At 50.9% G+C, this 12,859-nt stretch overlaps 1 protein-coding gene across 1 annotated transcript in view; it reads right to left on the reverse strand.

Annotated features, from left to right (window-relative positions):
- The window catches only part of EPHB1 (EPH receptor B1), a 437,960-nt gene that overhangs the window by 17,372 nt on the left and 407,729 nt on the right, over nucleotides 1-12,859 (reverse strand). Inside the window, exon 13 of the mRNA XM_007108469.2 lies at nucleotides 5,211-5,360. Coding sequence (XP_007108531.2) covers nucleotides 5,211-5,360 — 150 coding nt within the window. The remainder of the gene's footprint in view (nucleotides 1-5,210; nucleotides 5,361-12,859) is intronic.

A 12,859-nucleotide genomic window follows, 5' to 3' on the forward strand; every position in this document is an offset into this window, starting at 1 on the left:
GCAGGCCCAGCGGCCATGGCTCACGGGCCCAGCCGCTCCGCGGCATGTGGGATCTTCCCGGACCGGGGCACGAACCCGTGTCCCCTGCATTGGCAGGTGGACTCTCAACCACTGCACCACCAGGGAAGCCCTGAATAATATTTTATACCACTAACAAATGTTTATCTTAGCCAGACTGTTGTCAGTCAAATTACCTGTTATCCTCTGAGGAGGGCATTTTAGCCCTATTTTCCCCATGAGGAAATGAATGCACAAACAGGGAAGTCATTTGCCTGAGGGCACGAAGCTAGTAAGGGATAGGGCTGCGAAAAAATCGCAGGGGTATCTGAGTTTAATTTTTTTTAAATATTTATTTATTTATTTATCTGTGCCGGGTCTTAGTTGCAGCATGCAGGAGGATCTTTGTTGTGACATGTTTAGTTGCAGTGTGTGGGCTCTCAGTTGCGGCATGCAGACTCTTAGTTGCAGCATGCATGTGGGATCTAGTTCCCCGACCAGGGATCGAATCTGGGCCCCTTGCACTGGGAGCGTGGAGTCTTACCCACTGGACCAGCAGGGAAGTCCCTGAGTTTAAGTTGTGAATACCTTGAAGCCCACTCTTCCTAGGCTCTGTGGGGATGCCACAGGAATCTCAGCCTGGAGAACAGTCCTTGGAGCTATTTGATGTCTTCATGGTAGGAAACGGGGGTATGGAGCTAAACCAAGTAATCCATGAGGATGAATAGCCTTGCTTAAAACTGGCATCCTTTCCAGCTCCTTCCAGGCAGCCGCATTGAGGGGCCCTGTCACAGAGTCCCCACTCACCAAGGGGACAAGTGGGATTACCCACTGAATGGCCCCACGAGCTCTTTCTGGGTTGCCTAAGGACAAGCTAGGTGGGACCAGCAGGAGGGGCTGGTGTCCAAATTCAACTTCTTTGGGCGGTTAGGGGCCCCCAAAGTCTTCCAGCGTAGGGCAGCTCCTGTTCCCCTTAAACCACTGGCATCACTGCTCAAATGATTTGATGACCAGATTCCCAAATACGAATGTTCCCCCCGACAAGACTACTCTCCTGTCTGCCCATAAGAGGAAGGAGCACTGGCGGCAGAGCCCCTCTGCGGGGGCACAGCTCAGAGGTGTGACCAGTTGAGCCGAGGACTCCTGGCACAGCATCAAGAGACTGGGGACCCAGGCACGTGCTGACTCTTCCGTCTGTGAGCTTTAGACTGGACACCACTAAGCTGCTTTTCCCCCGTCTCTTCTGCAGGCCACCTCATCGGAATTTTTGGAACACCATCCTGGCGTGTGTTTTTGTACTTCCTCTGTTTGTTTGATGTGCTGACTTTCCTTTTAAGAGGACATCAGAGAGTCACTGCAGGTCCACAGGAGTGTAGCCCCACGCGCTGTGTTAGTGATGGTCTGGCATTGCCATCAGGGGCATAGACCTTGGAGGTCTGGGTTCAGATCCTAGTTCCATTTCTTATTAGCTCCAGAAACTTGGGAGAGTCACTTGACTTCCTGAAACTGCACAGATGGGGGTGTTAGAAGGATTAAATGACACAGTGAGGCGATGCGCGTTGAGCACCACACATGTGAGCAGAAAGAATCCCATCATCACATGGAGGCTGTCAGTGCGGCCACGTCTATTACAGTGGAGGTCTTCTCTTCAAAGAGGGTTGCCGTTCTGCTGCCGGCCAACTGGAGGTCCAGGAAGATGGTGTTTGAGAAGCCCCAAGCATGTAGTGGGGACTTGGTAAATGCCACCTCCCTCTCTGTATCTCACCTTTCAGGACAGAGGATAGAGGAGCCCCCTCCCATGCTCTTGTTTACAAATGGGACTTTATTCCATTTTCTATTTCTTCCTTTTTTTTTTTTTTTTTTTTAATGTTTGGCCCCACCTCGCAGCTTGAGGGATCTTAGTTCCTGACCAGGGATCGAACCCGTGCCCTTGGGAGTGAAAAATCGAAAGCATGGAGTCCTAACCACTGGACCACCAGGGAATTCCTATTTGCTATTTCTTCTAGATGACTTTGTTGTTATTACTCCAGTAGATGCTCTGGGAGCATTGACGCTTCTTGCACATATGAAAAAAATAAAAGCTTTACCCTCCACTCCAAAGAAAAAGAACTAGGTCATTAATTGCTATATGGGTAACATTTATCTATTCAAGTCTTTCTCTGAAGCTCTATGCCTGTGGAGATTTTTGTTCTTTTTAAGGATTTGGGTGTTTTCTACATTTTCTGAATACATATAACTTATAATCAAATTAAAACATCATTATTTTGAAAAAGGAATTGTAGTCCTCTAATGGGGCTTTGGGATCACTCCCTGTCATGCCTCCCTTACTGGCAGGTGTGGAGAAAACAGGTAGGAGGCAGGAGAACCACTTTCAGTCCAAACACCAGTGACTGCGTCTGAATTGTGAGGAAAGATATGGCCCAAGCTTGGGGGCAGAGGGGGTCCTGCTGAGCAGAATAGAAAAATCAGAGCGAGTCCTGGGCCCCTTTCCTTGGTCCACAACAGGATGAGGTAAATGGACGCTGAAAAGACTGGAGATTGAAATGAGATCAGATGGCGTTTCCAGAGAGAAGGTGGTGGCAAGCGTGGCGGTGAGAACCAGTCTCGCCAGCTGTCATGGAGCAGGGCTGACTTGCTTTGAATGGTCTGCAGCAACGGGATGGGGTGAGGGCTGCCTTTGCTCACTTGTACCCCGAGATGGCAGGTGCGGGGGTTAGGTGGGGACGAGGGACAGGTGGTCTGGACCGGGGACCAGGGCTGGAGCTCCTCTGGGAAAGGAGCAGGGCCCCTCCCCTTGCTCTCCTGTCCCCAGAGGGGCTCCTGGCTGCCTCCAGACGTGCACTCTTCATTAGTGAAGTTGGGCGGTGGGCGGGCTTCCTCGACCTTTCATGCGGAGGGTGAAGTGGAGGAGCTCAGAGCAGTGGAGGATCCAGGGCAGAGGGGGTTAAGTTGAGCTCTGATGTTTCAATAAAACCGCAGCTTCTCCCCACAGACACTGCCACTCTCATTATCTCTGTCAATCAGATCCAAGCCGTAGAACTTCCAAGTTCTCTCTCTGGCTGACAAACTCTCTGTACATGTTCAAAGACCTTCCTGGGCTCCGGAAGCCCAATTACCAGCACTCTGACTTGCCTCTGCAATTCTCTTTCGTAAAGCCTTTCAATTGTCATCTGTAAAATCCTTTATTGCCACCACCTCAGTGGTTTCTGATGAGTCGGGCTGCAGCCCGAGCTGCTGGGAGCCCCTCCTGGCTCTCTCCCAAGGCCTGGTCAGAAGATACCTTCTGAATGGGCAAAAGTCACCCTCCGCCTTCCACAGAGAGCGGAATGGTACTTGGAACAATGCTGAGAGGGTTTATTTTGGAGAAATACAATAAAATTAGAATAAACAGCTACTTTGCAGATGTTCTTATTCCCTTTGAGGCCCAGCTCAAGTGTCAAATATCTGGAAACCTTCCTTACCTCCCCCCTAAATGTTCCCACAGCCCTGTGTATGTGCCACTGGGCTATAAACCCCCCAAGAATAGAGCCGGCAAGCACAATGCTTAGTCACAGTTAGCATACCCTGAGTGTTCGTTGAATGAATGATTTGGGAATTCTGGAAGTCTAATATCAGAAACTCCACTTGTTTTCAGCAGAGGTGAATGCATTTGCTGAGAATATCTTGAATGTCAAATCTTGCCTGTCAGAGAGTTTCATAATCCGTTCCATGTGTGCTGAATTGTGCTTAATCGGATTACAGTCTCTGGGCAGGACAAAATGGGTCTGCGTTTTCTCGCTAACGTTTATTACTCATCTAGCTGACAGTAGGGACAAAACCAGGGTGCACTTGATTTCATGAAAGCAGCCTTGGCATCAATTCCGACACTTACCGATTTGACATGCTACAGGAGCAGAGGTAAAGCATGGATAATCAGAGATAATAGAGGATCTAGATGCCACACATGGTCGGCAGAAGGACCTGGTTAAGGATGCAGCCATTTCACCTGCTCTAGGCTGAAGCCGCTCTACCCTTGGGAGCAGGAGGCACTGTCATGGCAGCACCCAGCTCCCATTTTGGCTCACCGGAAAGTGTTTCCTGGACTCCCAGATCGCCACCTTTCTCAACCTTAAGAGCGACAGCCATGGCTTGGAACGTCTGTCTGGATAGAGCGCTGGCTGGGGGCAGACTTCTCCAGTTTACGAGTAACGAAGAGCCCACCCACTATGTAGGTGCTTATGGGGTGGCTGGTTTCCCCATCTGGACTGGGCCAGCCCTGCCTCTTCTTGCTTGGAAGCTGGGAAAGATAATAACTGTCCCCCAAGGTGATGGGAAGAGCAAGCAGAGAACAGAGGTAACACGGGCACTGCAGACTCTCCAGGGGAGGGCATGTATGCAGAACACAAAGGAGGAGTGGCCCTGGGGAACAGCCCAGGGTCCAAGGCAGTGGGGCAATCCAGGTAGGATTTTGACTGGCACCTTACCAAAGCAAATCATCCTCAAAGGCTTCCTACCTTTCAGTAATTATGGAGCAAAGTGTCCCCTCTGGAACACCTCCCCAAAATGCCTCTGCTTAAAGCATCTCAGATGGCCCTTTCCTTTCGCCCTGTCCCTTGTGAGTGGCCTGGAGGGGTGGTGCTGACCTCCACCCAGACAGGTCCCCTCCTGAGGCCCATCTGGAGCTGACCAGCTTTAGGACGCTCACTCAGCACCTCCTTCACTGACAGGTGACACGGACTCCCAGAAGAGCAGATTCTCAGGAAGGAAGGACCTTTACGATTAATTCCTCTCTTTAAAGTGGAGAGGTGTGAGTCCCAGACAGAAGCTGCAGCTGGCTCAACACAGCACATCTGTCAGAGCAGAGCAGCCTGGAAGCCAGGCCCGCCCTCCCACCAGCAAGGCTTCCCTTCCTTTACACATGATGATGGAGCTCTGAAGTGGGGTAGAATTGCCTGATTAACTTTGGGCCTGATCTATTCATGGTTCCTGACCATTCAGAACCAGCCCGTTGTCTCCTGGGTTGGCCTGGGCATCTTTACAGGCTTTGGGGTCATGCTGGGCTCTTTGATTAGTTCAAACATTGGTGCCAAGGGGATCCAATATCCCGTGCCCTGGACACCTCACGTTCACGTTCTGAGGCCCCAAGCAGAAAAGAGATAGGTGGGCTTGGCATGCCATGGCCTGTGGGACCCCTTGGGTAAAGGTTGTAGCAGCCAGGTGCCACTGACACTCACATCTTGGTTGGACATATCCCAATAGGGTCTCTCTCCAAACGACATGACTTCCCACATGACAATCCCGTAGCTCCAGACGTCGCTGGCAGACGTGAACTTGCGGTAGGCGATGGCCTCTGGAGCCGTCCATCTCACGGGGATCTTGCCTCCCTGTGGGAAGGAGAAGCCTGGTCAGCCCAACCGTAGGGCTCCTAGCTGAAGGTGCGTGAGAACAAAGTGGGCACACGTGTCCTTCCATTCCACCCCCGCCCCGACATTTCGTGAATTAGGACAGCTGGTGCCCCCAGGCAGGGGGACCCGCGGGGCTGGGCCATCTCACGCCGCGTGTGGGCACATCGCACCGCACGAGAGGTGGCAACTGGGGCTGCGGCTGCACTTACCCCCCATTCCCTACGTCCTGATTCTAACGTCACCGTGGGTGGGAGAGAGTGAAACTGGCAGAAGAGCACTAGCGCACGATACTGCCTGAGATGGGCCACGTGAGCCGTGACAGGCGGGTGATGCTCTGCTGTCCCATAGCATGTGTGAGTCACGACACTTGGGCCAGACGGAAGCAAAGCAAGCAGAAACGAAGGTAGTGATTGGTAATACCTCCTGGGACAGCCCTGATACAAGATCACATTGCGCCGCCCCTCTGCCCCACTTGCCTTGTGCCCCATCCCTGGGGGATAGGTTTTCCTCACTCTGCAGCCTGCAGGCAGCCCCAGCTGCACTGGGTTTACCGGGCCCAGAGCGGATAGATGCTGGCTCTCCTCCCTGCCCTTCTGTGCAGGTCGACATCCAGAGCTGCAGACACAGTTTTCTAAAGGGCCGCTCTTAGGTTTGTTTCTCCATTTTACCCTCGGATCCCAGCCTGGGAGTTTCCCACTTGGCTCTGTGCTTGGCCCTTGGTTTGTCTGCCAGAACTTGGCCTGTTTTGTTTACCTAAGGGGTTGATATCCATCCATCCATACGTGCACCCAGTCAACAAATAGGCAAGAAGCACTGCTTCGTGCCAGGCCCTTTTTGAGGAGCTGGTGTACCAGAGCTGAGCCAGCCAGGGGCCCTGCCCTCAAACTGGGCAGGCATGGGGAGGCAGACAAGAAAACAGAAACTTAATACATATTGTTAACAGGGTGGAAAGTGATGAGGGGGAGGCCGAGGGGGATACAGGGTGTTCTGAGAACCAGAGGAAACTCCCTAACATAGGAAGGGGTCAGGGAAGTGGCCAGGAGCAGTCCGAAGGGCAGTTTCCTGGAGCCTTTGGCCAGGTGTGGATACCAGTCCTGTCCCTTTCTACCTGTGTGACCTAGGGCAAGTTACCTAACCTCTCTGTGCCTCTGTATCTCATTGCCAAAATGGGGGTAATGATCGCACTTCCATAGCCAGGTCATCATGAGGATAAGTGGATTACGATCCATCTAGTGCTGGGGCGGGGCCTGGCATAGAGGGTCCACGCTCTACACGTGGTAACTAGTTAATCAGGCAGAGTGTGGGGAGGAGGGAAGTCCAGGGAGAGAGGAGAATATGCAGATGCTGGGGTAACAGAGAAGATGGTAACTGCCAGCAGTGCGGGATGGCTAGTGCACGGAACCCTCACGGGGGAAATAGAGGGGAGCAGAGGGCAGAGCAGCTCTGTAGGGCACTGACGCCCCTCACGGGGGGAGAGTTCTGCCCCATTCTCCCATTCTCTAGAGCCGATGATCCTCATTTTCAATTCTTCAGGCCAAATATTGGACTTCACTCCCACGGCCCCGTTGCGATGCCTGGGCCATGAGACCTGCAGCTCTCTATCTCCTTCCCCTTCTCATCTGCCTCCTGCCTTGGCTGAAGGAGGTTATTTTTATACTGACCATTCCCACGATCCGTTCAAATCACCAGCGTTGGACTTTAGCAAAAATACCTTAAAAACGTATAAGTGGTTAACCTGAGCACAAGTGAGGGAAAAAGAAGCAAACTGCAAAGTGTATTTTCACCTGGTTTCCTACCCGGGGTCTGGGAGGAATAAAGGCTGTCAGGCCCGGACCTCCCGAGGCACACATCCAGCTCTCTGCCAGGAAGACAGCCCTGATGTGCCCCAGGACGACGGCAGGCTTTTGTGGTGGGAGACATCCTCAGCTCAAATGCCAGCAACATGACAAATGCCTGGAGGGCAGGCTTGGGCTGCGAGGCCACAGGAGGCTCTGTTCTCACCATTCCCCAAAACATGAATGAATTTACTGGCTTTATCTCCTCGGTACCATGGCTGGGAAGAGAGGTGGAAAACTCAGCCAGCGAACAGGGAGTTGTCAGACACCTGAGGTCCCTGAGGCCGGTGTCTGACAGCGCAGGGACCCCATGCTGCATGTCCCCATTTGGGGAGGTGGTGTTGCCACACCTGGAGGGGGCCTGGGGCTCCGCCCGAGGGGAGCGGTTTCTGGTCTCTCAATACACCTGGGTTACCCGAGGTAGGAGAGAGCAGTGTGCGTGTGTGCGTGTGTGTGTGTGTGTGTGTGTGTGTGTGTGTGTGAGAGAGAGAGAGAGAGAGAGAGAGGGAATGAGACTCTGTGAGTGAGAACTTACCAGGGTGTGTGTCAGACGAGGGGAGCGGTTTCTGGTCTCTCAATACACCTGGGTTACCCGAGGTAGGAGAGAGCAGTGTGCGTGTGTGCGTGTGTGTGTGTGTGTGTGTGTGTGTGTGTGTGTGTGAGAGAGAGAGAGAGAGAGAGAGAGGGAATGAGACTCTGTGAGTGAGAACTTACCAGGGTGTGTGTCAGACAGACAGAGAGAAAACTTGGCCTTGTGGGTCTGTGGGTAAAAGAGAGTTAGGGCTTATCTTTTATGCATCTGTTTGTGTCAGAGAGAGGAGGGAGGGGAGACGAAAGTGTGATTCTTCTGCATTTCAAAGAGGAAATGTGGGAAGGTGTCCTCTCTGCCGAGTCTGCAGCAGACCCCAGGGGCCACCGGTGACAGCTGTTGAGCCCTCCCTCCTGCATGTCAAGTAGCAGAGCCAGGCCCGCTGACGCGCCTCAGCCCTCCTGCCACCTTGCGCTGTTGGGCCTCACTGAACACGGAGTTTGGCCTGTCACTACCCCGCCCCCATCCCAGCAGGTGGCAGAGACTTTGAGAAGAGTGGCCGGACAGGCAGGTGACAGCTTGTCACCACCGGCCCTCTGCCACGAGAGCAGGGGGCGCTGACCTCCAAGGCAGCCAGGGGAGCACGGAGATGGGTGTTTTCCTTCTGGGAGTTTTTGATTTCCTCTCAGCCTTTCAAACATCATGTCATCAGCATTGCCCTCTGATGCTCAGAGGTAATTATGGTGATGATTATTTAACCCGTCTTCAATTACATGAAAGGAAATCTATTAATGTAGAGCACGGTGACCAGCTCCACGCAGGGAACTAGGAGAAAAGGAAGTGGGATGGTGTTGCAGCCACCAGGGCTTCTGTTAGTGAGGGAGGTCTTCTTGCCGGAAGAGAAGTCTAGACTGGAAAGTCCAAGGCCAAGGCATTCCTGGGACTGCAGAGTTCCCTGAGGGTCCCAGTTATTACCAATGCAGGCATGAGGAAGGGGCATAGGGAAGGAGTGGTTTGCTCTGTTGTATGGGAAGAAGCATGAGGGAAGAATTCTCAGGGGATGGAGAACAGGCGAGACTCTCTGGAAGGAATCTGTGCCTACGTGGGCAAGAGGGGCCAACACTGGGCTTGAAGAGAGCATTGTCCCCTGCACAGGTTCCTCCAAGCACCAGATGACTCGACGCCCCCAGGGATGTTGAAGGCACAGGTGTGCGTTCGGCAGGGACCTGGTTCCCCCGGAGCTGCATCAGGGGGACACTGTTGGGGTGTGGGGGAGGGAGAAGAGGCCAGGAGGGAGAGGCATCTCACCGCTATCAGTGTACTTCGTACACTGACCTTCCAGGTAAAGCTTGGCATTGAATGGTTGTGCTACCCAGAAATTCTTCAAAAGTTTAACATCTCTAAAAGTTTGCTTCAGAATAATCATGCCTTAATTCAGGTATGAGACAAACTATGAAGATCGTGTGTGTGTTTTGTGTGTGTGCATGTGTATGTGTAATTTGATAAACTAGGAGATAATGTCTGGCAGCAGATTAATTTTAACCTAGCCACCTGCAGGGGCACCTGCTGATAACTTACATCTACAGCTGCCACCAGGAGTGATGCCAACAGGTAGAAGGTTTCAGCATAGAGGTACTTTAGTCCCTCAGCCTCAGCCAGCCTGCAACAAGCATCTATGCAGCACCCACTCTGCCTGGCCCCCTGCTGGGAACCTGGCAGTGATGAGACTCAATCCCACTCTCAAGGAGTGAAGGATATCCCCAGTGCCGCCCAGACAGCTCACTGCCTTGCCACAGTGACATTAGACAGGCACAGCTCGTAGCTTTCATTTCTAGAACCCACCCAGTTGTGGAGTTTTCCAGGCTAAGGTCTGAGCACAGGACTGATTTCCCTTGCTGGTTACTTATCCTAGAGATGCCCATGAGGGTAATGCTGCTGTGTGTCTGGGCGGCGTTGCTACAGTGCTTTTCTCCCCCATCATGTGTGAGAGGAAGTCTCAGCAGGGATATAACAGGAATCCAGACCCTCATGAATATTGAGTATCATGATCATGGAATCATTGGAATCGTGTCGCATGAGGAATCCCCTTGAAGTGATAGGTTTACGACTGAGATCATCACACAATGGTCCTGAATTTCACAATGCTCACTCTCGAATAGGTTTGTAATGTATAAAACATATTAGGGTTGTCTTGAAGATCCAACATTATATATACGTAAATCACCCAGTTTACTATTGTTACCGTTAAACAAGAATTTATTGAGTGTTGTGAGTTGATTTATGCCTCCCTCCAAAAAGAGATACGTTCAACTTTTAAACTCCTGACCTTATTTGGAAATCTGGTCTTTGGGGATGTAACTGTAACCAAAGAACCAGCCCCAAACTGGCCCTATTCTGTTTCCAGCAATATACCGAGTTGTTTTTCAGAGACCACAGAACAAAACTGCAAGTCGTGCAGCTGAAGCATACACAGAGGAGAAATTTTTGATCCCAAATAACACCCGGAACCAAAGTTTCTCCACCCCACAGAACCAAAGAACGGGGACATGACTGGAACCTGAATGCTGGAACCCTTTCAGAAACTAAGGGCGCGCTGTCCATGAAGACTGGTGCTGAAGCCCCTTTACCATACCTTACCATAAATGGCCAAGTTCAAAAGCCCTCCAATCAAAGCCTGCCCCACCAGTGCTTCCACATACCAACCATCCTCCCCTAATTCGAAAAACTGTGACCCAACCCTGGATCAGGGAGACAGATTTGAGAACCTTGCCTCCTGTCTCCCTGCTGATCAACCTCACAATAAAGCCTTTTCTTTTCTCAAATGCTGGTTCCCTTTTATTGGCTTCTATGCATGTCAGGCAGCAAGCCCTTTGCTCGGTAACATAAAGTAAAAGATGAGGTCATACCAGATTAGAGTGGCCCCTAAATCCAGCCACTGGTGTCCTTATAAGGAGGCCATGTGAAAACACAGAGATGTAGGAGAGAATACCAAGTGAAGATGGAGGCAGTGATGGGAGTGATGCATCTACAAGCCAAAGAACTGCAAAGATTGACAGCAACCACCAGAAATGAGGAGAGAGGCATGGACCAGACTCCTCCCTGGAGACTTTGGAGGGAATATGACCCAGCCAACACCTTGATTTTGGACTTCTAGGCTCCAGAACTAGGAGAGGAAAAAAAAAAAAAAACCATGCTGTTTAAAGTCACCCAACTTGTGGTATTTTGTTACAGCAGCCCTAGGAACCTGGAGACTTTGGAGGGAATATGACCCAGCCAACACCTTGATTTTGGACTTCTAGGCTCCAGAACTAGGAGAGGAAAAAAAAAAAAAAAACCATGCTGTTTAAAGTCACCCAACTTGTGGTATTTTGTTACAGCAGCCCTAGGAATGAATACATTGAGTATATACCGTTTTATCAGGCACTAGTTGAAAAATACTGTTGTTAAATTCCCAGGTGGCAGATCCACCATGGGCTACTATTGGGTGTGAGGGAAACCTCTAACATTTAGGTGGAAGCCCAGCAGATAAACCACAGGGTCCTCTGTAATACTTCCTCAGTGCTGTTGCTTAGACCCGGCCAGTCTACTCCTTGAAGGACTGCCCTTTGCTGAGCAATGTGAGTGCTGTGGGGTGAGGGCTTCAAGGGACAGATCCTTGGCATCTCCACTGATGTGGAAATGAGGACAGCAGTCAGAAGGCAGCTCTGCTGATGATGCTGGAGCCACATCACTACCCCTACTCACTGGAGAGGCGTGACATGCCCGAGGGAGAACCACCCTCACTCCACCAGCAGCGGCCACAGACCCAGGTGGCCGCTCCAGGCCTGGGGAGCTTCATCTTAATTGCACAACCGTAGCTGAAGGCCATGTCAATATCCCTTTTCCTGACATACCCATAAATACTAGTGTGTGCTTCTCAAGCTTGGTTACCCATTGGGAATCAGTCTGGGGAAGGTTATTATTATTATTATTTTTTAATGCCAGTGGGTGTTCTAATTTCTTCAGAATCTCTGGGAGTGGTGCTCGAGCATTGGTAAGTTTTAACATGCTTCAGGTGATTCTAACGAGCAGTCATTCGTCACAAGCACTGGCCTGCAGCCGTGGTTCTCAAATTTCCAGACTCTCCTAGAAGCCTTGTTAAAACACACATCACAGGGCCCTAACCTGGACTTTCAAATGTACTAGTTCTGGGATTGGCTTTGAGAATTTACATTTCTAACAGCTTCTCAGTGTGGCTCCTACACTTTAAGAACCACTGGCATAGATCAGTCCAGCATAAGTCGTGGACTGAGTGAAGTCTCATCTCATATACCAACTCTGGTCGTTGTTAATGGCTGGGTTGAGAAGGATTCTGAGGCTTCATCTGGGCTCAGCAAGGAATGCTGCCATGACTAATGAGTGATGCCTGCTACAGGTGAGAGAACGAGTAGCCTATATATGGCAAGTATTTGCCTCACTGCACTGAACTGCAAAAGATCTTAAAATGATGGGGGAAAAGGCAATGAGCTGGCTTCATCAAAGTTTCTGTCCAGTGCATCTATGGCTCAAGGGAAATGGAGGGTGAATTGGGGTGAAGTTTACATCACATATAGCAAGTGGCCCTCTGGAGTGGCAGGTTGAACACTCCCCTTGAAGCAGTGACCATCCTGACCATGTGGTTGACCAGCCTTGGCTCTGTGCAGCCTTCTGTAGACAGTTCAGACACAGATGGCCCTGCCCTAGGGTGCATCCGTGGGACACGCGCTCCTCCTGCTCCCCAGTCACTCTCCACTGCTTTGGACCCAGAGATCTAACATGATTCTAAGTGTTAAATTAAGAAGGTATTTTAGAATGAATGTCTCTATTTAAAAGCACTCTGGAAAGTACACTGACCCATTTTGCCCAACCTAATGAGCAAAGTGATTTTTTCAGATAAGACCCATATCAGCCAAGAAGAAAAAGAAGTTTCTTCCACAAAGGTTATCTTTCTCTGAGCATTACCAGCTTCTAAGAGCCCGTGGAAATGGCTTCTGGCTGCTGGATTGCAACTGAGTCTATATAATAAAGAGGCTGTTTCTAGTTCCCCAGGATGCCAGGAATTTGCATGTAAACAGTCTCTCAATCTTCTGAGAGAG

This window comes from Physeter macrocephalus, chromosome 1 (assembly GCF_002837175.3).
Source record: "Physeter macrocephalus isolate SW-GA chromosome 1, ASM283717v5, whole genome shotgun sequence".
Taxonomy (NCBI): domain Eukaryota; kingdom Metazoa; phylum Chordata; class Mammalia; order Artiodactyla; family Physeteridae; genus Physeter; species Physeter macrocephalus.